At 40.1% G+C, this 27,931-nt stretch overlaps 3 protein-coding genes across 3 annotated transcripts in view; all 3 read right to left on the minus strand.

Moving 5' to 3' along the window:
* LOC120720571 overlaps nucleotides 1-27,931 on the minus strand; it is a 914,567-nt gene that overhangs the window by 848,315 nt on the left and 38,321 nt on the right. The window lies entirely within an intron of this gene.
* On the minus strand, nucleotides 2,405-5,481 carry btg3 (B-cell translocation gene 3). The gene is made up of 5 exons (XM_040013369.1): nucleotides 5,376-5,481; nucleotides 4,430-4,636; nucleotides 4,197-4,334; nucleotides 3,514-3,706; nucleotides 2,405-2,978 (listed from the first exon to the last, which is right to left on the minus strand). The coding sequence occupies exons 2-5, from the start codon at nucleotides 4,600-4,602 to the stop codon at nucleotides 2,775-2,777; spliced, it is 708 nt and encodes a 235-aa protein (XP_039869303.1). The 5' UTR covers nucleotides 4,603-4,636; nucleotides 5,376-5,481; the 3' UTR covers nucleotides 2,405-2,774.
* Nucleotides 7,277-26,900, minus strand: cunh21orf91 (chromosome unknown C21orf91 homolog). Its single transcript, XM_040013356.1, has 5 exons — nucleotides 26,767-26,900; nucleotides 24,130-24,263; nucleotides 10,737-11,234; nucleotides 10,008-10,070; nucleotides 7,277-9,200 (listed from the first exon to the last, which is right to left on the minus strand). The coding sequence occupies exons 2-5, from the start codon at nucleotides 24,254-24,256 to the stop codon at nucleotides 9,031-9,033; spliced, it is 858 nt and encodes a 285-aa protein (XP_039869290.1). The 5' UTR covers nucleotides 24,257-24,263; nucleotides 26,767-26,900; the 3' UTR covers nucleotides 7,277-9,030.

Genomic DNA, 27,931 nt, shown 5'->3' on the forward strand with positions numbered 1-27,931 from the left:
TACAGCAGAGGAAGGTGACGTTACATCAGTGGGTCTCTCTGGAAGGGCTGTTGGCTTTGTAATTAATTTTCATTGTAAAAATGTATCACACTCTTGTGTTTTAAATGTACTAAATTAGAGAAAAAATTAATAAATGTGTTAATCGATATTTGCACATCAAACATGAAGAACCAATATTCTGTCCAACCATCGGCACTTACAGCTGCAAGTCTTTTGGAGTGAGTCTCTCCCAGCTTTGCACATCGATCAGTGATGTGTTACTTTGTGTTGGTCATTGTCATGGTCCCTGGATCGTGGTTTTGAGTTTTTGGGTTTGGTTCATTAGTTGTCTTTGCTGCCGTTGATATTCACTTACTCTTCTTACTATTTGTAGTGTTGTTGCTTTAGTTTAGTTCATTGTATTTAGAAGTCCCGTATGATGAGTCTTCAGTTCTTGATAGTGATGGCTCTGAAGGTTATTTAGGTCCTTTGTTTTTCTGTTCCCTCTCCAATCCAATTTTATTCATAAAGCACTTTAAAATCCCCAGCACAGGACCAAAGTGCTGTACAGAAAATAAGTTAAAAGCAATAGAATAACACAAAACAGCAAAAATAAATAAATAAAACACAAAATACATAAAAATTAAAACAGCCCTATATTAAAAAACAAACAAAAACAAACCCAAAACAAGATAAAACAGCATAGAATCGACTAAAATAAAACCCTCTGCCTCTGTTCTGTCATTGTCACGTCATCCATGTAGTTTTGTCTCCTCGCTCTGTTCCTTTATCTTTTTTGCACTGAACTATCAGCATTAAAAGCTTATTTTCAGTTTCACATCTGTCCTGACATTGAATCTTCTAAAATTAAATAAGTGCACAGCAGAATATGACAATTATTAATTATATATAGAAATTGACTGTAGAGCTAATGGCAGGTTATCAGCCAGAGTGCCTGCAGTTTTAAGTAACTTCATCATTAGGAAACTATAAACATAACTAACATGCAATTACTTGTGGAAACATCTTTTTCTTTTCAGGCCAGAGGAACTATCCCTGTGTGTGACCGTCGCCCTGGCTGTGCCAGTAAAAACAATTAAACCTGTACCACAAAGGTGTGTTTACCAAAATATTTACCCTGATATTACTATTACATCACATCCTCTGAAAAATGTTTATCTAGTTTACACATTTGCCTATTAAGTAAAAGATCACAGGTTTGATCCCCTGCAGAGACAAATATCTTGATTTTTTTGCAGGCAGAATGGCAGCCTGTGTGAAAAATCCACCAAATCAAGCAAGGAGAGGGCCCACTGTGGAATCCCCTTGCAAATAAGAGAGCAGCTGTGCTGTGCTGTGCAATGTTTCAGTCTGCCGCTGGTGTAGGAACCCCATCCAGCAGGTTAGCTGATGCTCAAAAGATTTCGTCACATCCCCCACATCTGTGACCATTTTAATATGCATGTCTCAGGTATGTTATTGAATATGACTGTTACATGGAGAAACCTTTGGAATGCAAGCATGCTGATCCACACAGGTATGCACACAGGTGTACACACGGGTATTCACAGACGCGGACTACAGCTTTCTTGGCTGCTGCCTCAAAGCACATTGTGCGCTGTCTATCTTGCGTGCTGCACAATATCGTTTATTATTTAGTATCTACTGATATCTACTGCTAACTAGTTTATTGTGATGGTGCCGTTTTTTTTATTTATTATGTTGCTCTTTGTTGTTTGCTTTCTCTTCTGTTTTTTTTCTCCATACAGGTGACCCAGGAGTTTTGTTCTTTTTTTTTTTTTTTTTTCTTCCCCCCCTTCTCACCGTCTCTTCTCCCATTTGGTTTTCTTTCTCTCCCTCTCTTTCTTTCATTCTTTCTCCCTGTCCTATCCTCCAGTCATGTCTGTCCCGTTTGTAGCAACTGAAAATAAAATAAATTCATAATTATAATAAAGGTCAATCAAATGGACCAATATGGCAAGGCCATGACGATCCACTTGGTAAAATAAATCCGCTTGGCATCTTTCTTGGCCTTAAGACAACAATTCTGATGGCTATAGATCCAAACGGGACACAAAAAAAAAAAAAAAAAAAAAAAAAAAAAGAATGTGACTGAAGAGTCACGCAACATTTAGTTGAGATCAGTTAGGAACTGAGCAACAGCTCTTTGCCCGAAAAGCCAGAATTTCTGTCCTGATATTGGACCTCATACACACGACACCAGGGCGAGACACTGTGTGTGCGCGGGTTTGAGTATTTTCTAGTTGACACAAAAACATACAGAGGGAACAATAATAATAATTTTTAAAAAAAATCAATAGAGTTAAAAGAAAGTGTGATATTTGCACTGATTGGTAGCAAGTTGATAGGTGGTAACACAAAGACAAACAGAAGGTAACACAGTATAGGGGAGAAAATCAAAGTGTGTGTTGTGATGCTCGAAGTATTTAATAAAACTCCATAAATTTAAGCCTTTACTTCTGACACAACTCTTCACTATGAATAAATAAAACACTTTATCACAAAGGACAGTCAGTGGCAAACATAAACATTTCCCTTAGTAAAAATACAGTACTTCAAGACTATACGTGTAGTATTCCAATATCAATATCTAATTTAATACAAGTGATTTCTTCCAACTATAACAAATAGTCTAAAGTGCAAAACAGACTTTGTCAAAAAAACATTTCATTTATAAAAAGTTCATGTTTAAAAAGAAACAACAACAAATGGTCAGTCATATTAAAGTTGCCTTCAGGTTTAATGTCCAGTGTGAACAATAAGCACCATGATTCCTAACTGTAACAATGTGCCAGATTTTGGTGTGTTTCCCAATATCCAGGCCCTCCCCTGTACACAGTAGGGACCCACAGGTTGTTCCTCAAACTGTGTGGGGCTCTATTCCGAGGCCTGTAGCTGTAGTGGGGCTGTGGAGGGATATGACCTTTTCCTGGTACCATCTTTTTGGGATGCCATATAGGAGCACATGGATTCATTTTCTTAAACAGATAAAAAGAGGAAAAATAAATAAGTTACATATATATAAGCTGCCAATTATAGTGGACAAACCAAAAAACAGTCATAATACTGTAGCTAGATCAAGCTTGACCAAGTCGAGTCAAGTAGGTACTAGTGTAAGAGGACTATTAGTTGACCAAGTTTTCATTGTTGAAATGGTTATTATTTATCATCATCACCTGGCTCCTTCACTCATTTGATCAAGTATAATTTTGATCATTTATGGGGTGAAGCTGAACCCAAGAAGCATAGGTGCAAATTTGGCATGCAAACATACACCATCATTCACCAACTTCATGCATGAAATATTCTTTAAAACAATTCACCCAGGCCTTGGCTAACCATTTAGCCAGAGTGCTTACTGCAGTGTCTCCTGTTCAGAATCATTAGCCTGTGTTATCAGGAGTCTTGCTTTGTGTGTGCACTCAAATATTCATTGACAGCAGCAAAATGTTTCCTCTCATAAAAGACAGAATATATGTGAATGTAGGCAGCCCTCATTTCATGACAGAATACCTGGGAAGCAGAGCATCTGCTGGGGATAGTGAGGGGAGAAGTGCGGGCACTCTCCTCATCTGAAGAGGAACCAGAGTGGTAGTCTGATGTCACCCTCTCCAGTGCACTGGTCACCTTCTTTGAAACATCTTTGCCATCCTCATCGTCACTTGAGAAAGTGGCAACCGAGAAGCAAGGATTTTGCTCACCATACCTAATAATTAGGAGAGACATCAATAATTATTACCTTTAATTAAACACTTAGTAGGAAATTTGTTTAAGAACGGTTTTCTTTAGAAGATTTTAGGGAAAGCATATTACAAAACAAGAAGCGCCGTCTTTGTTCATAAGCATCTAATAACGATAAATGCAGGTAAAAGATTTTTTTTTTAAATTAAACAAAGCCACCAGTTTATATCCAAGTTTCAACAAAATGTTTAACTGCTGTTTCATAAAGATAGTGTTTTCTTGTTGCCAGTAGTCTCGTTTGAAATCACAGGAAAGCCTTGGGGTTAATGAAACTGTATTTACAGCCTCTTTCACCACTGCGCATGAAGCATGTGAGGAAGATTAACGTGAATGGGTCATCTCACGTTAAAAACCAGTTTGCCTTAATTATTGAGTGATACCAGGTTTAGATTAATGAGAAAGCAATCAACTGAAGCACATTTAAGTGTACAAGATTTACAAACTCTTAATCTCACCTGCAACAAACCTCCCCAGGGTCCGCCCACAATGTGAGTTCACGAGGCAGTCCCAGGTCACTGTACTGGATACCACTCTCACGACAGGCCCGAAGGAGCTCTGGATCCTGCTTGTGAAATCTGTTCACTCGGATGCACCTTCAAAGCACACACACAACATAAACTGCCTTCAGCTTAAACGTGCCACCAGAACAATCCGAGTTTTACTCATTTGCGTCCCAGAGCAGCCCCACCTGTATGCTTGTCCCTTGCTGGGGTTTTCAGGATACCAGTGCCCCTTAAACTTCTCCTGCAGTGCCACAGCCAGCCTCTCAACAAACAGCTCGACCATCTCCGCTTCCAACTTCTCCCCCTTTTTCACAAGCCTCTTCAGAAAGAACACCACAGCTGCAATCTCTCTCCTCATATTTTACAAGTGTTTCATCACGTATGGACAGCTTCTGTAATGAAAGGCATGTGACAGATCATGTAAAACAAACAAAGAAACAAAATAGATATACAGGTGTAGATCCTACCTACAAAATGATTTCTGATGCCCAAATTGGAAAAAACTAATTCCACTTTACAGTCTATCACTGCACTATTTTAGGTGGTTTGACCGTTTTAGCTATTCTGTATATCCAATGCCAAAACTCCCTAGGTATCAACAATACGCCTGTGTTCACGTGGCAACACCTGCTGTTGTAGGAAACATCTTTAGTTTAAAATGTGGACATCCTTTTGTTTATGCCCTGCTGCCTTCGGTTAACGGTTCGAACCAGAGAAAGGCGGGCTGAGACGCACAGGTTCCATTTAGCCACGCACTTGCCTCGTTCCATAACACGAGCTACTGCTCTAAATGCGCTATTTACGGAAACGGAACACGATAAGGCCCAAGTAGCGTTTAAGTTAACTTCAGCTGAGGTTTAAGTTATCGTTATGATAACTATATCCCCACTGGTAATTACAGCCTGTTAATAAAAGCGTAAGGATATTATTCCTTCAAGACGTTGTGGACCTGTTAGCATTAGCAACACTGCTAACGTGGGCATGCTGCTAACAACAGCATTATAAATTTGGCGATGAAATCTACAAACTCAAAAAATATATTTGTATCCTACAAAAAATATATTTGTATCCTAAAAACGCTTATATTAATAGGTTCGAATATGGAATAAATATGTAAAACATTTCACTAACCTCTCCTTGTGGTCTATACCGACATGCGGACTAAAACGGATGCTTAACAGGAGGAAGCAACAGAAGAACTCGTCAGTTTTTGTTATTAACTCCGCCCTTTACGACCCAATCCCCGCCCACGGATAATTTTTATTGGTTCCATCCAACTCAATATAGCGCGTTCATTGGTCGAGTGTATGCCCGTCTTACATAATGAGTCATTCACGTGATTGTTATGACTCATGGTGAGGTATGTGTTTGTTGCTTATTATTACTGTGGTTACATCCTCTGATGTAATTTCATCTTAACACTGAAGAAAGAGAAAGTAGTTCTTCTTGTGGCTCAGAAGCAAAAGATTAACTTATAGTTTAACTGCGGGTTGCCATGGGAAGCTATTAAAGTTAGTAAAAGCTGCAGTTTATGATACACCAACTATGTATGATACAACGTGTGATAATGAGTAACAATAACAATTTGATAGTTTTTATTTTTAAAGACTTTAAAAGTTTAAAGTTCTGGGGTTTGTTTGTTTTTAAATTTACTTTTTAACACAACGCTGAGTCAGGGATTATCGCATCCATTTCCTGGAAATAACCCTTTTTAGCGGCATTGCTTGACGTAATACGCCCATTCGCCCACTTGAGTGCGCTAGACCTCTACAGAACCCCAGACTGGAACCAGCACTTTGTCTCACGTTGTCTATGCATTCATCAGCTTCAAATCCAAAGGTGCTTTTGGTGGCATGGCTGTTTATGAAAATTAGATTCCCAGAATGTTATAAAATAACACAAAATAAAATAAATGAACATTTCACTTCAATATTCTCAAACTGTACATCGCATGCAGACGTGTGCACGCCCATGTTATTAACTGTCCTCCAGCATGTTCATATATATACAGGACAGCCACATTTGCCCTGACTGCTTCACACAGGAGTATTTATAATTTTTGCTCAGCTCACTAAAATTTGAAATAAGACAACTGAATTGGTTATGTAAAATAAAATAAAATGTTGCACAGTAAGAAGTTATTCTTGTGGGTTTTGTGATTTATGGAAACAAGGTTAAACTGTGCATTGTGTTTTAAAAATGGCATAAAGATTTCTGCTATTAGTATGACTTATTAACATCTGATCTGTATTTGTAATTTCATTTAGTTGCTTATCCTGGTAACAAATAAAAATAGTCTTGATATGATTGAAAAAGCTGCTGTCTGGATCAATATCACCTAGAATGTCGCTGTTCAGTGGGAACAATGGTTTCCAGTTCTCTCAATGCATTTATATCCTATATTCCTGTATACAAGATGCATTTTCAATATAGATATTTCCAATGTGACAAGTTATTGTTAAACCATGTATTAAATATACTCAGGAAGCAGCTGCACAACCATATGACTGAGCGAAGGGACTACACAAGTGTTACTTCTTCCCACGATGTTTTGAGCACCTGTTGTACTACGGGACACTATTTTCCTTCCTGTATAAATCTGTATGCATATGCTCAAAATAAATGATCTAGTGAAATAAATGAAAAAAGAAGTTAGCATTCCTTATTTGACTGAATCATTTACATTTTAAGTAACAGAGGAAATCCATCTTCATCTCTCACCCAATGCCATTAAGAGCTTATGTGTATATATTAGTCTCTAGCCATCATTAACCCAGCCGTAACTTTTCTTTGTCCATGCTGCAGTGGCTACAATGAAGAAAACAATACCATGTTCTAGCATGTAATAAAAATAGTTTTTATTTTATTTTGCAAAAACAAAATATACAAATGGTCACTTAAGCACAAACCACTTAATCTGTGTAAGATCCATAAAATGCACACAATAAATAAAAGAGAAAAATCACAAAAATACCACAAATGCAGAGATGTTCAAAATCAGAGAACAAATCAACAGTCCAGTCTAAATAAAGAGAGTGGAAGTATTTCAGGTATGGTAACAGTAGAAGATCATAAAACCACCAAAAAAAAGAACAAGAGATCAAAATCAGGCAGCTAGAGTTTCCTGCTGAGCAGGGGCACGAGCCCAGGCATGTTTCCATAGCACGCAAAAACACAGCATTCACAAGCAAAACACACATAACAAAAACCCCAAAAACCAAAGACTTAAGGACTGAGCTTTAGGACCAGGAATCTAAATATTCACTCTCTCAAGCACTGAACACAGGTATCCAACTAAAACCAAGACTACAATTTAAAATGGAGATAAAGTCTTTTAAACCCCAAAATGGGCTAAACACATTTAATCTCTTACAAAGAGAACGCACAACACTTACAATGCTGAGTTTTTCTAAACATCACTCTAACCTTGTCCTTTCCCAGCTTATTATATTTTGAGTAGCTCTGTGAGCCCTGAAACACCTATAATCAATATATATTTCATATTTATAAGGCTTCTCATTTATTTGTCTCCTTCTTTGCATAGGGTCCTGAAGAACATACTAAATCAAAAACTGTCTCTACATCTCTCGTTGACTTGTTTAGGGACCTGCAGAGACACAGAGTACAGCAGACTATCCCATATGTGTTGCTATGACATCAACTTAGCTCTTTAACACATGAGAGGGCAAGCCAACGTAACAGTGAAGATAAATAAGAACACATACGCTGAATACACACAGGAATGAATTGTTTCAAAAGCTGTTCAAAAATCAAACGTTTGTAATTCACACACAAAACAGAACAAATAGAAACTTTGGTTTGGCAGCCTGTTCACTTCCATTCAGTGCATAGCCTCTCATACACAATGGTTAAAAAACAAAAAACACAGCTTTGTATTATACAGTGAGCAAATCCTGTCAGCAAGAATAGTTCCAATAAACCCAGAAGCTGAATTAAATCAAAAGTTTTCACTTTTAGGATTTCAGATACTCTGATTTGTCTTTTACAAACTGATGCTCTTGGTGTCATCGTGCACATTTCCAGATGAGAAATGACCCGTAGCCATTTTTCATAATGTCTTATTTGGAATAAGTGTGGCAAGCAGACACATATAAGTACTTGCCACTGCTTGTAGTGACACGTATAACTATTTGAAACTTTGCCAGTTACGGTCGTAGTCTGTAGTCAACTTTACAATAGACATTTCAACCCATAATACTGTCAGTAGATGCTAACTTGTTGGAGCTTTCCATGACATTAATAATCAAACTGCTGGCAGTGGCTTATAGTATGATTGGGACGGTCACTGTTCATTTGAAATCATCCAAAAAAAACCAAACAAACAAAAAACAGAATCAAACTCTCAGAATCCAAAACAAAAGAAAGGAAAATCCACTGTAAAACTGAAATGTGTCAGAAAACTAAAACAAAAGTATGATGATAACAAATGTGTTTGGAACATTTTTAAAACTGTTTTTCAGTCTTTGAAAATAATAACATATTTGAAATTAAAAACGTGATCTTGTCCATTAAAAACAGCCTCATCCAGTCCCAGGAACCTTTTACCTGCTGCTAACATCTCATGTGAACTCGGTTCGGCTGGAATTCAGAGCAGAAAACCACCTTTAAACCTCGCATCATCACTCCAACCATGAAAACAAACACCACGTCAGTCCAGCCCTTAACGTTGCTCTAGTGTCCTCCAGGTTACACGTTCTGCATTCTGCAGTCTGAAGTGTTCGTCTGTTTCCTCCCAGCAGCCAATCAAAAGCCACCTCCCAGCACCTCACTCCACAGTGCTGCTGCTGCTGGCCTTGACCCCGGCCCTGCTAATGTGCAGCCAGGGCAGCTTGGCGCAATTTTTAAAGAGCTGTTCGATGGCAATGTGACGCACGTGCAGCTCAGATGCCAGCGAGTCTTTCTCCTGCACGGCAACTGTCAACTCCTCAAAGACCTCTGTGAAGAGAAAGGAGGGGTGGATAGAGGGGATCAGCATTTTTATTCACAAGGCGCACACGCACACGCACACACACACACACACACACACACACACACACTCTGCAGATCATTAAGTCGCGGGCGGGCTTATGTGGTCTTTCAAATTATTAAACATGAGCAATTAACATCCCCATCTGCTGTGGGTACATTTGTGGAAGTGACTGCTCTTAAAGGGTGAACAAAAATGTGCAGGACATGCTCCCACTAGGACGTTGGGAGGACAATATCTCACATTAGCTCAGGTAATTTGCCTCTTGGCAGCAAGAAGAATGATAATTTTACTCATCCAAAAGAATCAAGAAAAAAAATAACAAGACAGTTTAATAATGATTAAGCTGCTCATTTAAGCAGCTGTGTGATAGCTCACTCAGAGGTCACATGGTGCGCTGGACTCTTGAGATAAGAAAGCTGAGATAAGATGCTTGTAGCAGCAAACAATGGCTCTAACAGAGCCGGCAGTGGATTCAAGGAGATGATGTGTTGACCAGAAGCCTTTTAGTCTATTTCAGGCACTAATTTATTGAGTATTATGTTCTGAATCGGGGAGCTAAAAGTCAGACTGGGAATTAAAAAGACCCTTTCACTAGAGCAGCTTTTTTCCTGAGGGCACCAAAAATCTCATGCGGGGATTTATCAGAGAGGAGGATTTCACACTGAAGCAAAGGTTTTTAAAAATGCTTAAAATATAGATGACTATGACTGCTGAGCCTTCTGTGAAAGGAACTGTTCAATTGATCAATCAGGATATCAGTAAAAACCACTTACTCTGAATCTGCAGGAGTAGCTGGGCATTTAGCTGATGGAGCTCATCCACACTCATTTCAGTCACTAAAAGAAAAGATATCACTTTTAATGGTGTGTGAGCACAGTGGATGTCATTTAGCTGCCAATAAGAATAGACTTTAAACATGCTGCAAACTTGTGCTACTTGTCGATGTCAGAAATTGTGAATAATACACACTAAAACTTCATTTGCTCTGTTTAAATAACTGCAAAGGTCTGTGCAATCTCAAGTGTCAGAGGGTGATGCTGTTCTCCTGCGGAAATATCCACAGTTTAAACAGTGTACCTGTGAACTGCCTGTCATCTTTCATTTATAAGCAGAGAATTTGAAAACTGCTGGCCTCTAACAGGCTCAGTCACATCCCTGCAGGATCTGTAGTTATAAACAGCTTTACTGGAGATGAGACGTGAAGCAGCCAAGGACACAGCCCATCTCGAGGTTAGAGGAAAATTAACCTCTCTCTGGAGAGATCACAGCTAAGAGGAAGATGAAGGACAGTAAAAACGTTCTGCTGTTGTACACGCTGAGGTTTTTGAAGATAAAACTGAATAATGTGAGAGGCGAGAGCAGCTTTCCTTTTCTGCTGACAGATGTATTTTTCTTTTTTAAAAGAAGAAGAAGAAAAGCGTAAACGTTCCACTGCTTCAACTCCAAATTGATAAAACCAAAGTCTGCTAAAGTTTGTTTGTGAAAAGAAGAAATGTGCTTACACTCTTCTCTGCTGTGACCCTGGTGCGCGCGCTGCTGTCCTCCTGATGGCTTCCGGCTGTGAAGACCTCTCCTGCTGTCGTTGGACCAAACGTCAGAATGCGACTCCTGCAGCAGTCCTAGCTCCTCGGCTGTGTGGCGCTCCAGCATACCCATCGTGTAGTCAGCCGGCCCTGTTGATTTGCCCGTGTCCCAGCAGGGCGTGTAGCGGGGCACCTGGGCGTCTGACTGGGGGAGCAGCTTGCGGTCATTTTGCTGGCCGTAACACAGAAGCTTAGCCCCCCGTCTGTTCGGGCCACTGGAGGAGACAGAGTCTTTGTTCTGGGCGTACTGAATGATGCGGTTCAGTTTCTGGCTGAGGGCCAGCTTCATGCCCTCGTAGGCACTCCGGGAGACCTTGGATCGTGACAGCTTCTGGTTGGCGATGAGATGACATTTCTCAAAGCAGTCTCTGTGGCCTCGCAGGGACTTTGAGTGCAACAAGGTAGCAGAGGAGACACCTGCATTCACACGGACAAAGCAGGGAGTCAATAAGACGACGACAAACGCAATGACACAGTGCAAAACGACAGTCAGCTAAAGCTTCTATTGTAAGAAGAGCCGTTATTGAGTGAGCTCAGGTGAAGTGGAAACAAACCTGTTTTCCTAGCATGTGAAACAGCAGTGCTTGTTCTTGTAACCACCATAAAAGCCTTTAGTGGGAAAAAGCTGCCCTTAAATAAACTTACAGTAGAGCTACAGAAAAAAGAAAAAAAGAAGCATGAACTGTTAACTTAGTCTGATATAATGTGTTGCAGCAGCCGTCCCACTTTCTATTGCTGTGAGCCAACCACCCCATGCATGTGTACTGAATCGTGTTTATTTCAAGGCTTCAGTCACATTATTTTGCAGATTTAGACTATTATAGATATAAAATAATTATAAAGATAAAGATAAAGATAGACTTTTCCCCCCTGAAGGCCAGTGAAACGCCACTGATCTGGGGCTGCTAGGCTGGACGCTAAATTATTAACATTAATAAGTAACATCTGCAGAGTGTCCGTTGTCTGCAGCAGGAAACGCTGCAGTGAAAACCTCAGTTCTGAGAATGTTAGCATGCCAGCTTTTCTTCATTGCAGCCACCGCATACTGCTTCAAAAGCTTACAGACACACAGACACACACACCAAATCTACCACACGCAGTAGAAACAATACTGTCAGAAAGCTCTTTCTGCCTCCTGCTAATGCAAGAAGACAGAGTAACTGCTATTTTAGCTTATGCCTTAAATCATGTTGCATGTATACCATATTCTGTTGGATTAATAACCTACTGAACTTGCCACAGCAAATGAAAGTAAGAACTAAACTAGTATGAAAGCAAGCTAAAACTGACAGACTGACCTGCCACAATCTCTCAGTAAAAGCTGCTTAGTGCTCAGTGGATTAGCCAGTAGAGCTCGAGATGGGAGGGATAATAGATTAACTCAGTCTCAATGCAAATATAAAGCATTTTTTTAAAGCCGGAGAATTCATGAGAGGAAATTGGTCTCTCTGTCCACATGAAGCAGCACTTCATTTACATTAATTCATGAGATTTACCTGTGCCTGCTTCTGTCAAACAATATTTTTATGACTTCACTACCCAGCAGTGACTACATTTTAGCTTCTTTAACCCATTTTAGCCTGAAAAACTGCACAATACAGCACTTGTTGAAAAAGAGACCGAAAAGATGCATTCCCTGGTGTAAAATAATTAATTCTGCATTCCTTGTGGTTACCTTTACACATAAAATGTAATGTTTCATGGATCCAAAAATTAAAAGAGGGTCACACTGTGCTCAGTTTTGCGTGCAACAGGAAATTACTCCAAATAAGTAGAACACAACTGTAATAACCTCTGAGTGTGGCTTTATAAACAATGGGAGGCTGACGGTGAAAGAGAAAGCGTTAACACAGTGTGTGTGTGTGTGTGTGTGTGTGTGTGTGTGTGTGTGTGTGTGTGTGTGTGTGTGTGTGTGTGTGTGTGTGACTTTAGAGCAGCCCTGCACTACAAACGCCAAACATGAGGCTTGTGAGTGAGTGTGTGCTGTGGTCGTGTCGTGTAGTGAAAACAGTGACCTGGCTGCTGGTAAAGTGCAGAGAGGCGCTTGTGAGGTAAATGTCTCTGTGTGAGCTTCTAAATCGAGATGAACAACAGTGACTAATCTCCTCACCTCAGACTCCAACACGTATGCCTGTCTACTGAGAAATAGAGGCTGTAAGAAGAAGGTCACCTCTCCATCTCTCTAACACACACACACACACACACACACACACACACACACACACACACACACACACACACACACACACACACACACACACACACACACACACACACACACACACACACTGGTTCAACAAATTCCACTTAGTCTAAGTAAGAAGAGAACCCATACTGATGTTAATGACTGAAATGGAGAGAAAATATTAATGAAGTCAACACAGAGAGTTGAGTTAATTGTCATTGTAAAAACTGGCTTTGAGAACAACAACAACAACAACAACAACAACAACAACAACTAGCAAAACTATTATTAGAAAAGGAAACTTTATGTATAAAAGCAGAGACAGTAAGCAAAGTTGTGCAAAGACAGACATAAAGCATGCTGGCTGAAAATTTACCAAGAGAATTTTGGTTTTAGTGGTTTGAGGCTGCATGTTGTATGAATTGTAAAAGTCAGTTTTCTGCCTAGAGTTATATAAAATAGAAGCAGCTCACATGAAAAGGAAGACAAAAATATTTTTCTGCACAAATTTGTTTGTAGGCAGTGCTTTTGGTATCTTTTGAAAGCTTCTGTTTTGTAACCTTGTGGAATCACATCAAATAGTTCATCCCTAATTTGGGACAGACTGCATTAATAGACCTTAAATGCCTTAGCACATAGGAAGGTTTTAGACCATTACACAACTGTGTGGCACAAATCTATTCTTAGCTTCAGCGTAGTTCGGTTTTGACACCGAGTGCCTTAAAAGTCAGATGTTTGCAATGGATTAGTCTTATGAGGGAACCAAATATTATCAGAGTTTTGAGTCGTGCGAGTGCGTGAATAATTGTCTAACAAATAGTCAATGACTCTTCAGACACAGAGCTTTGTGCCAGTCACACAGCCATGGATTTATCTGATCAGTCTTAGCCTTCGGATGTCCACAAAAACAGTGACTACCACTTGCCTAGCAGAAAAATCATTGGCACACAACCAGGGCCGTGCACCACCAGCAAAAGACCTCACACCAGCTAAGCAGCTTAGCGCTACTGTCTTTCATGGCTGCACACACAGCCACAGGCACACACAGACTATTCACTGGAGGTGATTCAACATTGTTAGGCTGTGACATCCAGAGACATTAGTCACACTGATGACCAATGGACTTGTTTTGGTCTGCTCGTCTGGGGAAGGGGTGAAGTTAAACTGTCGTAGACAAAAGCACAAACGCAAGCTGAAGTTTAATGAACAAATCCAGGCCTGTAATCAGTAATCCCTGCCTACAAATAATTATACAAAAGTAGAATCAGGCAATTCAGACCCACACCCAAATCAGAGATCACGTAGCTTGTTTCATTAAAATCAAATAATCAGACTTCAGGCAGGTGGGAAAGAGTTTCCTTTAAGACAAGGATTACGTTTCAGTAGAACTCAAACACTTTACAACTAAATCACAAGGTTTTAGTCACAAGGAAAACAAGCATTCAGAAAACTAGGGGAACAAGACAAAACCACAGAGATATTACTTCCTCTGTTTGACAGGCCAGCTTCTTTTAGCGGCAAACGTTTTGGCCAAACTGAACTCTGACCTGCACTTACAGATTTGTTCTTGTGGTTTCCATCAGGGAAAGAAAACTCAATGATACGTGTTTGCAGAACATTATACGGATAGTATGTGATATATTAGTAATGTCTGTTTCATCAAACTTCTGAACCGCCTGCCCACTCAGTCCTTGACACACTTTAATAACGTGTTGGGAGTTGGCATGGAGACAGCGGCACACAGGTCACTGATGGTGAGGTGTCAATAAGAGCTGCATGCCACTGCTTAGGAGAACGTGTTGTCAGCAGCTGCACACGGCAACAACAACGAACTCAATGACTCGTGAACTCAGACTACATGTTAACCACTACAGATGTCCTGCAGTGCTTCCTACAGACTAGCTGCCATCACAGGTGCAGGAAACCCCATATAACCGAAACAACAGCAACTGTTTCAGCCTGGAAGACACAGATACGATTACAGAAACCTACAGTGGGGCAAAAAAGTATTTAGTCAGCCACCGATTGTGCAAGTTCCCCCACCTAAAATGATGACAGAGGTCAGTAATTTGCACCAGAGGTACACTTCAACTGTGAGAGACAGAATGTGAAAAAAAAAAAAAATCCATGAATTCACATGGTAGGATTTGTAAAGAATTTATTCGTAAATCAGGGTGGAAAATAAGTATTTGGTCAATAACAAAAATACAACTCAATACTTTGTAACATAACCTTTGTTGGCAATAACAGAGGTCAAACGTTTACTATAGGTCTTTACCAGGTTTGCACACACAGTAGCTGGTATTTTGGCCCATTCCTCCATGCAGATCTTCTCGAGAGCAGTGATGTTTTGGGGCTATCGCCGAGCAACACGGACTTTCAACTCCCGCCACAGATTTTCTATGGGGTTGAGGTCTGGAGACTGGCTAGGCCACTCCAGGACTTTCAAATGCTTCTTACGGAGCCACTCCTTTGTTGCCCGGGCGGTGTGTTTTGGATCATTGTCATGTTGGAAGACCCAGCCTCGTTTCATCTTCAAAGTTCTCACTGATGGAAGGAGGTTTTGGCTCAAAATCTCACGATACATGGCCCCATTCATTCTGTCCTTAACACGGATCAGTCGTCCTGTCCCCTTGGCAGAAAAACAGCCCCATAGCATGATGTTTCCACCCCCATGCTTCACAGTAGGTATGGTGTTCTTGGGATGCAACTCAGTATTCTTCTTCCTCCAAACACGACGAGTTGAGTTTATACCAAAAAGTTCTACTTTGGTTTCATCTGACCACATGACATTCTCCCAATCCTCTGCTGTATCATCCATGTGCTCTCTGGCAAACTTCAGACGGGCCTGGACATGCACTGGCTTCAGCAGCGGAACACGTCTGGCACTGCGGGATTTGATTCCCTGCCGTTGTAGTGTGTTACTGATGGTGACCTTTGTTACTTTGGTCCCAGCTCTCTGCAGGTCATTCACCAGGTCCCCCCGTGTGGTTCTGGGATCTTTGCTCACCGTTCTCATGATCATTTTGACCCCACGGGATGAGATCTTGCGTGGAGCCCCAGATCGAGGGAGATTATCAGTGGTCTTGTATGTCTTCCATTTTCTGATGATTGCTCCCACAGTTGATTTTTTCACACCAAGCTGCTTGCCTATTGTAGATTCACTCTTCCCAGTCTGGTGCAGGTCTACAATACTTTTCCTGGTGTCCTTCGAAAGCTCTTTGGTCTTGGCCATGGCGGAGTTTGGAGTCTGACTGTTTGAGGCTGTGGACAGGTGTCTTTTATACAGATGATGAGTTCAAACAGGTGCCATTCATACAGGTAACGAGTGGGGGATAGAAAAGCTTCTTACAGAAGACGTTACAGGTCTGTGAGAGCCAGAGATTTTCCTTGTTTGAGGTGACCAAATACTTATTTTCCACCCTAATTTACGAATAAATTCTTTACAAATCCTACCATGTGAATTCATGGATTTTTTTTTTTCACATTCTGTCTCTCACAGTTGAAGTGTACCTCTGGTGCAAATTACTGACCTCTGTCATCATTTTAAGTGGGGGAACTTGCACAATCGGTGGCTGACTAAATACTTTTTTGCCCCACTGTACAAGCACTCATGCGCACAACTCTATTTCCACAAGTATGGCGGCCATTAAAACAAACAAACAAAAAAACCCAACAACAAACAAACTTAGAATTTGCTCAGAAAAACAAAACAGTAAGGAAGTTGCACATGATCCAAACATGTTTAAAAGACTTATTTATTTTGTGTGTGTTTTGTTGCCAACGTTGAAAAACAGACTACAGCACAATGTGACCTTGTTCATTACCGTTATTATTATTATTATTATTATTAATATAAATCAACTAAATATAGATCAGGAAGGCTTCTGTTCAAGGCGTGTCTATTTTACTCTGAGGCTTACAGTCACACTGTGCACACGGTACAGTGAGTGGCAGGGAGAGCAACATTTCTTATGCCTAAACTATGTTTATGCAGACACTGTTGTGAACTAACAATCATACATTCAAACACAAACTCCACGTTTAACAAGTACTCAGATTCCAGAAAACAAAGAACAAACTGTTCATGGAAAAGGATATTGATGCATGACAAATGCTGATTAATTTGTTTAACAACATAAGCATAATGGCTAGGGCTGCCACGATTAGTCGACTAGTCACGATTACGTCGACGACTGATTTAATAATCGACGCGTCGTTTGAAGCTTTGTAAGATCACAAAAGACGCAGGAATAAGTAGTAGGATTTAAGAGTGTAATAACGGACTGAAACAGAAGATGGCAGCACTGCATGTACAAGGATGCCAGCTGCCGTTAAACCCCGAAGAAGAAGAAGCTGTGTCCCAGAATTCATAGCGCAGCCCAGCTCAGTTTCCAACAATGGCGGCAGCTAGTTAGTTTTAATATTACTCTTATTATTCTTTCTGGGTCACAAAATAAACGTTTAACATATTTTCAGGGAGAATGTAGCTGTGTAAACCTCAAATATCTGCTCAGTTTATCAAGACACCACATATTTTCAAAAGCGCTCCGACGTTTTCGGAGACGTCTGTTACCCACTAGCTCGATAGCTAGCCGGGGTTTAACGCTCACTAGAGCCGTGAGAACACCGGACTCCCGGCAAATCGTTTTCAAACCCACCGCCGTCTTTCGCTACTCAGGTTAAACATGATATATAAGTCACTTAGATAACTTAAAAATGTTATTGTTTGGCTTTTTTTTAGTATTTTATTTGTTCCTGAGTAAATCGGTTTGGCTGAGATTAAAGCAGGGCTCTAGACTAACTTTTTGCCATGGGTGTAGCCTCAGACAGTCAGAAATATTATAATTCTGATCATTTATCAGTACTGACTTCATCAGAATTGTGAACATCACGGCAGATGCCTTAGTGTGAAAGGCAGCAGCCACAGCGCTGTAAACAACGGTAGACTGGTGGGTAATAAGCGAATGAATAATACAGAAAACAGAGATTGGAGACGGGAAACTGCTCTTGAAGTACAGAGAGAGATAGAGAGAGAGCTAGCTGTGCATGAAGTGTGATTTTAATAGTCGTGGAAGCAAAACAGCAAAATTCATGACGACATTGATCAAATGTGAAGCGCAGTTTGCTGCTTCTTTTGCTGCTGGCTCGGTGAATTTTGGTTGGAGAGACAAAACCTGCAGCTCAGAATCAGCGCAAAAAGAGGTAAACACAGCGGACCGGACGCATCAGAACCGCTAAGCTCCGACAGCGTGTCCGTCTACGGGCCGTCGGGTGAGAAAGCCGAGAAAGACAAAGCTGATTCTGATGCGTCGGTCCGCTCTGTGTTTACGTCTTTGTGTGGAGTCCGTGTACCTGCTCTCATTTGCTGTTTGGTTGTTGTTGAAATGGTTTTGTGAGCTTTAATCTGAGAATCTGGCGTTTCTGGCAAAACACAGTTATATTTAAAAGTCGATTCAGGATTTAATGAATCGATATCGCTTTATTCAAGCTACTCACCTCCCACTTCCACCTGCACTTTCAACTGGACCACGGCCAATCAGAGAGGTCCCGCCCCTGAGTATCTCTGATTGGTTTAGTCCACGATAGGGGCAAAATGTGTGTCTGTTGTTGACCACAGGGAAGGTTGCAGATTTTTTTTTTTTTTGCTACCCGAACAGTTGGTCGCACAGGTGCAACCAAATATTTTTGTTTAGTCGCACCACTGAAAAATTTGGTCGCATTTGCAACCAAATTGGTCGCACTCTAGAGCCCTGGATTAAAGTTATAGTTTTTACACAGCTAAATAAACGTCAAGCAGACAGCTGATTATCAGAAGTGTGAGATGCTCGAGAATTTACTCCGGTGTCCTGTTATATTTTAGATAGCAAGGAGTTTATTAAACTTCACTGAAACAATCTGCAAATTTCATTAAAATTTAATAAACTATCATCTTGTCTTTATTTTTAGTTAGCACATACCTTAAACACTTAAAGCTGTAAGCTAATGATAGTTATATAAGAGCAGATGCTGCTGGTGCAATAAGCTGTACGTTTTACGTCCAATGGATGATGATCTGATTAGTCGACTAATCGCAAAAATAATCGGTGACTAGTCGACTATCAAAATAATGGTTTGTGGCAGCCCTAATAATGGCCCATATACACCATTTTCTATCATTTTTAAAGCACTGTCTGTTAACTGTGGCTGAAATGAGGATTATACCTTACATGCACACCACACAAGGTGGAGAAAGATCAGAGTTATTCATACTACAGAAATGTGCTGGTTTAAACACCATGAGGCAATTTATATGTCAGGCTAAAGGAGACTTAAGGCTTTTAAAAAGAGCCTGTTCATTCAAACCCATGTATTAGTACAAAACTAGTAGACCACGCCATGGGTTCAGCAAATATCTGGACCCCAGCTGTGTTCAATCAAACAGCTACCACAGGCTGCAACATAATTGGGCCTCTCAATACACCCCAGGGTGAAGAGTTCACCCACAATAAATGAGCCGTTTATAGAAGCATGCTGCAGTCAGAATCAGCACCGTCTACAATATTCCAGCCTTTCGGTGTAGGAATTTTATCTTTATTCATTCCAAGCCCTAATAAAGTCTGGTATAATAATAACACCCGACTCTAATACACTCAGAATTATATAAGAAAAAATAAAGAAATAAAAAAATGGTTCTGGATTCCAGCTGAACGTGACGGTTCAGCAGACTGATCGTCTGACACGGAGCCACAGGAGTCCAATAACAAGAAACCGTCTGTGATGGGGGCTGGATAGAAAATATTCACCTATCCACCTTTTGTCAGTTCTCTCAGGTATTTACAGATCACAGCTTGCACAATATATTAATAGAAAGTGTGCGATACCATAACAGCCAAAGGTACTCTGCTCCTTTAATGTGGTCCTTTAGAGATCACGTGATAATAATTCGTTGTCTATTCTAATTTTAATTACACATCTGACGACCAAACCAACATTTATACCAGTATGCCACAACTGAAAGGGACCTCTGGCTCGAGCAGGGCGATATGGCCAAAAATATTTATCACGATATATATTTGAAAATTTGCGATAACGATATAACTGACGATAATATATATTTTTCGGACCATAAGGTGCACAGGATTATAAGGCACATTAAGCAAAGCAGTTAGATAAATCAAACTTTATTCAACTCATTCTTCTTGCTTCCTCCACTTCTGTACCATTGATTCATTAATGCTGTATTCTATCACAGCTGCTCTATTCCCATGTTGTTGCAGTATATTAATGACTAACCTCGTATTGTGGATGGATTATCTCAGTTGTTCTCCCGACTGAAGTTTGGTCCGTTTACAGCATCCTGCCATGTGATTGCATTTGTCCCTAACCACCAGGAACCCTCACATTAACTTTTATCGAGGGGAAAAGTGTTAGCGTTCATCCTCCAGCTTCACTGTTTATGTTATGCTAACATAGCTGTGTAGCTAGCGATCACGTAGAACATCATTATATACCAGCTAGCCCAACTTCAGTAACCCTACAAACGTCACTGCTGTTTAGTTTCCTGTCTTCATTTATGTTGGAAGTGATAGCAGAGCTGTACGTTTGAATGTTTTCAGAAATCTCTCAGTCAGAACATGCTATATCATGCTTAGGTAACTAGCGAAACTAGCGAGCTAACTTCCGCTAATTTCCTGCTAACTTCTAACTCCGTTAAATGTAATAAATTCTGTTTTCATGGATGCCTGGATGTTAAACTTCATAGTTACACCTGGTAAAGCAGCAATGCTGATCGTTTTATTAAAGATGAAAGAATTTAGACAGTTTTTAACTCTCAGCGATGCTTGTTTGACTTTGGGACCCCAAGCGAACGGAGTTTAGGACCCAGATTACTCCCAGATTTACGAGCACCTCCGACAAATACGGCAATAACGATGGCCCGCTTGCATGTTGTACAAAAAAAAAAAAAAAAAAAAAAAAAAAGAAAAAAAAAAAAAGGTGCTTTGTTGTGTATCTGACGGACAAACACCAAACCAGTTCCACATCACTGAAGTTGCACCATTTTTACAAACCAATTCTGGTTCATCCGTTTCACTCAACAATCGGCCATGTGCGTATGAAAACAAAGGCACTGCGCATGTGTGTTTTACCCATATTCTATCGCGATATTTCATTTTCTTATCGTTGCCTAACATTGTACCGGTATTACCGTGAACAGTATAATATGGCCCAGCCCTCCCTCTGGCTCTCTTAGTCATCTTATAATCTTTGTTATCACTGGCATTTCTGGGTTTGGTTATTGGCAGGTTAGTCTGAGCGGTTATAAAGATGTCCTAATTATAAAACTTCCTCTGAAATATGCACATTCTTTTAACATGAAACAGCTCTTCCACAGAACATAAGTAGTAATTGGCTGGCTCTGGGTGTGGGACTGCAGTCACCCCCTTGTTCTCTGCTGCACCGTGTTGACGCTCAGGGCTAGAATACCGCTCAGATGGTATAGTAAGAAAAGGGAAAAGAAACACTGTAAATAAGACGTGTTAACCTAAGTACGGGTTGAGCAGTATATAAATACGTACAAAATTTTGTTTGATGCTTTCTCATAGAACAAGCAGATGCAGGCCAAAGTGATTTCCTCAGGAAACAGCTACTTGGAGATACAACAAAGACTGCACTTCCTGTCCATTCATTTGACTTTAAACTGTGAACAGAGTCTTAGCCACAAACAGGATTTACATTTATATCTGCACCCGCTGCTACTGTTGGCGATTTTGGTGATAAACAACGCCGCACAAAAGTGCCTTTAAATAGGGAACACAATATACTGACGCCTGGAAATGACAAAGTTTCAACATTACTGGCTTGTTGGTGCACACTATCCAACAACAGTTATGAATACTCTGCATGTCAGCAGCTGCCGGACATGTCTGAACAACACCGCTTCATGCGTATCTGTAATCACATCTGTGGGAGGATGTGGACTGAAAAGAATACTTGAGTGTAACTCATAGTGGATTCTTTTGCTGCTGCTTAGCTACAATGTAGCAGTGTCAAGTTGTGGTGAGTGTCACCACCACACTGTGCAGTGAAACTTCTTTTTTTTTTTTTTTAAATAAAAATATCTGCAGAAAAAAAGGGCAACTTGATTGATTTTACAAAAATGTTCAGCTGTGGTCAAAATGTTATTAAAAAAAATAGAATATTGTGGAAAAATTTCAGCATTCTTCGGGTCACGTGTACCCTAATGGTCACTCAGCTTTGCAAAAGTGCAGTACCAAATCAGTCTTCTCCAAATGTGGTGTGTTTAAGTAAAAAATAAACCCTTCTCCTTAGATGCAATTGGACTGTGCAAGGACGTGCATGTGGTGGCTCATCTTCACACCATCACCTGGTCTAAAAATATCATTTTTGACACAGAAAAACTTGATCTCTATCCATCTACATTTGAAACCAGCATTTGTCACCATTTAGTTTCAACCAGCTACAAGTCTGCCTGCTGTGTGGCCTGTAGAAAACACTTATCTTTGTTCATAAAATAAAAATTAAAAAAAAGTTATTTGGGGTGATGGCATTTTCTTAAACCACACCAATAAATTTACTTGATAATTCTGTTAATATTCTGTTCATGTAGAAAGTAATACATACAAAGTGGCCTCTATCTAACACAAAAAAGTAAATAAATAAACAAAAACAAGAAATAATTCTGACTCTACTGTTTATTGAATATTCAGAGCCAACATGAATGAGCCAATGAATGATAGTGATAGCATGATGTGACCTGATGTGACCTGGGACACAAGGGCTCTGGTGTGTGTGTGTGTGTGTGTGTGTGTGTGTGTGTGTGTGTGTGTGTGTGTGTGTGTGTGTGTGTGTATAAAAGAGATAAACACCACTATGAAGGTGTATATAGACTCATGTTTATCACAGTTAACAGATTTGCCGTTGAGTAAATTGTAGCCTTGCTTCTTCTCTTTTAACAAACAGTGGCGCAGGATGAATGGGAGCTATGGCTATTAAGTCTGCATGAGCAGTCAGCGAGCACATGGCTAGGCTTTAGTTTCCAATCAGCCATGCCGAAAGTGGCCACATGAAGCTTGGCAGGCTTTTCTCTGACCAATGATATGCTTAGCTGCACCAGAAACACGTGCTTGTCTGCAAACTCTACCTTTTCTCCCAGCATATCCGACAGTTACATAACAGCCATTTCAATGCTACACATGCTGATGTCAAAACTTGCACCCCAAAAAACAGAATCTGAGAGGGTTTTTTCTGACACATCCAGTGCCAAAGGACACCTCAGATTTGGGGATAGACTTTTAGTACTTGGACTCAACATCCTGAAATAGAATATACAAAGACAGCCTAAGTGAGCAAAACAATCCAGCCCATCTCAAAATGATATACCATCCTAGAAGCACTCGGGCAGTTCCCAGAATCCTCTATAGCTGTTTTACACATCATACACAATCACAATATATGTAGATAAAAAAATATACACACACTTCAACAAGAGCCTTTGTGCATCTGTGAGACGAGTGCCAAATGAGAGGCATGTCCAATCCCTTTTGATTCCCTATTCTTCCTCAAATAGGCCACTCATTAATTAAGAGATGAAAAAACTTCAAACACATGCTCTTGAGTTGGAGTGGCACATCAAACGGGAGAATCACAGCAGCCTGGCATACTTAGGGCTTCGGTCGTGCAGTCCCATTACCCTGCACATGTAGCTTATACATTGTTTCTAGAGAGGATAAAAGCAGCAACTGTGACAGGCAATCCTATAAGACATCAAACCGATGAAAAACTGAAAGGCTCTCAGACTTTATCGCAACAACTGGTGCAGGCATATTTGCCATGATGGGAAGTGATGACCGCAGAAGAATCTGGATGATTCTACATAATCCAAAACGTCTTAGAAACTAAGAGCAGCACTGATATATTCATGCAAGCCTGCCTGTTGATAAAAGCTCTGAAATTGCTGGACATTAAGACAAAGGCAAATTCAGAATCCCATCAGACAGACATTAGTGTGTGGCAATTAAGAAAAGGTCACACTTAAAAATGTTTTTTTGAAAAAAAGCAGGCAGCTCTTTTCTTTTCCCCCCATAGCACTTTGTTGGTGAACACACAAGCAGCCCACAGCCTTACCTTCAATGCTGAGTTCAAAGCAGACGTGGCAGAAAGATAAGGTCCCCGTTTCCGTCTCTAGCTTACAGACGCTGCAGATATTGTCATCATTCAGATCAATGTTAACAAACTGTTCCTCTTCATCCATAGTGTGCCTGTGTTCAAACAATCAGTGACAGATAACACGGTTAGCATGCACAACCTCTAAGTGTATTTCTTAGTAATTAGGTCACACTTTCATATAAACTTATTAAAAATGTACTTTTCGGTCGGGAGGAACGCTTTTTTGGGGGTCTAAACTATTTTTGGTGCAGATACAGTAAAAGGGACAGTGTCCTTTTTAGTACATCTTTAGTTGATGATAGAAAAATGATGACCCAAAATGATAAAATGGTTCATGTGATCACTGAAGTGCTAGATTAAAAATGCCAGTCACTCTCTTAACACTGTGTGAACATGCTCCAACCCCTCCACACTGAACCAACAATACAAACATTAATGGCCCGGTCTTAAAACAACTGTTGTCTCAGTGGGAAATATGTCAGGACACTCTAGAAACACATATAACAATGAACACAAGCAAGTAATGTAAACTACCCAATCCTTTCTTTGCAGTTGTTTAGACTGATGTTCAGTAACTTTACTCAAAATTACAAGTACTCCATTAGGTGACTGAAAACTTCCTCTTGGGAAAAAAAACAAAGAACAGAAGCAAAACAACAAACTTGCCAATTAGTAACCATCTTGAAACACCACAGGGCATTTTTCGCAGTTATTTTGTAACATTATCTAAATTAACTTTAGTCTCATTGGTCACAGTTTGTTTGGTCTTGTTGGTACGCTCGTTTGTCAGCTGCTACCAGAGGAGGCACTTGGCTCTCTTAGATTAGTTCACTTGGTTTGATTGAAAAAAAAGAGAGCCCCAACAAACAATGCTGACAGAGCTCTGGCCACCAGACGTGTTTCACCCCTTCTCGTCTGTAGGTCTCAACAGGAAAACTCCAGGCAGAGAGCTTTCAGCTTTCAGCTCTGCAATGCCCCAAGACTAAGGCCTCCACACCTAGTAACATTTAGCCAGAGCATGGAAAGTCAAGGCCTTTGCCAAGACTGCGCAATCTTATGCTGAGCTTTCTCAGCTCCTTTTAAAGGAGAGGATTTCTGACTGCACTACAAGCTCTATTTAAAACCTCTGCTGGACAGAAGTAATAACAACAATGATTACGTTCTGGATCATGTAATCAGGACATCATGAATACAGTGACAGAGTGGAAGAAAACTTCTCCCACTGGCAGGCTTGATTTCATAAGAAATCCAACAAAACTCAAGACAAAAACAAAAGGCTCTTTTTCATATTTCTTCTATTGCATGTGTCTGAGTTATAGCCACTAATTTCAGCTTCAGAATTCAAAGAATTTGTGGATTCTCTGTCTGAAGCTATAACGAGCATAGCTCAATTAACATTACAATAAGTCTGTGAAAAAAGCCAATAATGATGTTTGCATGTGTGTGTGTGTGTGTGTGGGGTGGGGGTTTCTTTCGTACCTGTATTTGTATTTACAAAGGCGCCACATATAGAATAAAGAAATGAATTCTTTTGCCATTATATTATACTTATGACTCTGCATTGTTGTACCTACTCTGTGTGCTACATTACAATGAATCCAGTCCCCTTTTTTTGCCATTTAAAATTGATTTATAGAGCTGTTAAAAGTCCTTTCACCAAAAACTGATTGCAGCTTCTACCTTCTGACAGGAATGTTGTTCGAGGACATTATTCAATACCATATGTTGTTGTAGGTGATATACTCGGTTTAAATACCGGCAATCACTTTTTGACACAACATCAGACAAAAAGAGTGAATGATTATTACTGTGCCTTTGGATCTCTGCACTGAATATTTTAGTTATTATGGGGTTTGTCTCCACACAGTAAATACCTTTTACAACTGGACGAGATAGCGGGATTCAGTCAACAACTGATCTGAGAACATGCAACAACATACATGATCATCCAGTTCATCATCATTTAAAATGTTTTGTAAATAACCTAAAAAAAAAACCCTATTGTTTGTTCTATTTGTCTCCGTGTGTCGTAACACGACGTAAATATTAATCAAGGAAAGAGAACAAGCTAAGCAACGTTAACAACACCAATCCCAGTAGACAACACACACAAAAACATCTAAAACTTTTTGAGTTTTATAATTAACATGTCATATAACCAAAAAATTATACGTACATCTACAAGCACTCCCAGTTCACTACGTTAAATTTCTAACGCTTACACAGGATTAAGACCATTAGCAGACCTTCAGCTGTGAATCAACAGAATAGCCAATGGTTTTCTACCTGAACTTTCCAGTCTGTTGGAAGCACAGTTAACCTTCACCAATGCTCATTTTTCTTTCCGTCGGTAGTTTAAACGGCCTGCAGAATGCTACCTCAAATGCTGGCAGCTCAAAGTAAACCCGAGCGTCCTTTTAAGTACCGTTTAACAAATTCCTGCTAACAAGAAGTTAAGCTAGCAGCACACTGGCATCCTCCGAGTACTTCAGTCTGGCTGATTCGTGACCGTTATTTGGCGTTGTTAAACACCGATGGACTCATTTTAACGACAACACCGCCACTATTTTAGGACTCCACTTTTGTGAAACTCACCTTGATCTTCAAGATCCGCTCCGGACAGCTAGTCCTGGTTTATGTGTACTCCACGGTTCTCCTATACCCGAGTAAAGCACCCAAACACAGGACCAGGCTGCGCGTCACGGCAAATCCAGAGAAGCTACAGGAACCTCTAAACCGCCCCTCCGCGGAACGAACCACTAGTTTATACGAGGGGTGAAATGAATAATTTAGAGTTCAAGGATTAAGTGTTCTGGCTCTAGTATTAACACAGACAAAAAAATACTGATACTCTATAATATTAAAAACATAACTAACGCCCATAAGTACAATAGTCCTATTACACAAATGGCGTATTGCAATAATATCATACATGCACCCCTATGATCAAAAAATATCTACGCCTTTCTTGCGTCATCAAAACAGTTCAGCGTTAGGTAGAAGACGTGATTTTTCTAGATAAACACAGGGATAACTACAAAAAGGGAACAGAAAAGCATTTTGTCTTCGTTTAACGGTTTGTCCGGGTCTATATACTTGTGTTTTAGGCGCGTCGCTTGCTAGTTTCTGTTTTTATTCTCTTTCACGTGAAGTCACACGCGGGGAAATTCCAGCGTGAAGACCTAGTGGAACAGCCATTTATAGCACTGCGAGGGCAACTCTCTCACTTCCCCCAAAATACATGACAGAAAATGGAAACGCTAAAGAAAACAGTCTTGGCTTTGACATGCAGAACGCTGGGTCTGTGCCTCTGTATTCGTACTTTGTTTTAAAAACAGTTAATAGGCACAGTAATGTCAGCCGATAAACCTTACTGTACACCCCAATGCCTTTGATGGAAACTGTTCATGTCAGTCTAACACTGATCATCTATAATTATGCCAAAACAAACCCATTTCAGTAGGAGATAAACTAGCCAAAGTTAAAGCATAGGACCTTGTAATGTCATTTATCCAATGAGAACATAATGAGTTTCTGCTTCCAGGTCTACATGAAGGCATTTAATAGTGTTTTGAGCTTTGATTTACCTGCTCCACAAAAATAACTTTTCTTTTCTCTGAAGCAGAAATGAAAGGACAGTGTGATTAGACCCTGAATATATTTATGTATCATCACTGATGTTGCTGATGCTTTCGGTTCGTTTTTTCAGTTACTATTAATTGAAAGGCTGTGATCCCCTTTTCAGCCCTTCTGTATGTTC

This window comes from Simochromis diagramma, unplaced genomic scaffold, assembly GCF_900408965.1.
Source record: "Simochromis diagramma unplaced genomic scaffold, fSimDia1.1 OVJJ01000123.1, whole genome shotgun sequence".
Taxonomy (NCBI): Eukaryota; Metazoa; Chordata; class Actinopteri; order Cichliformes; family Cichlidae; genus Simochromis; species Simochromis diagramma.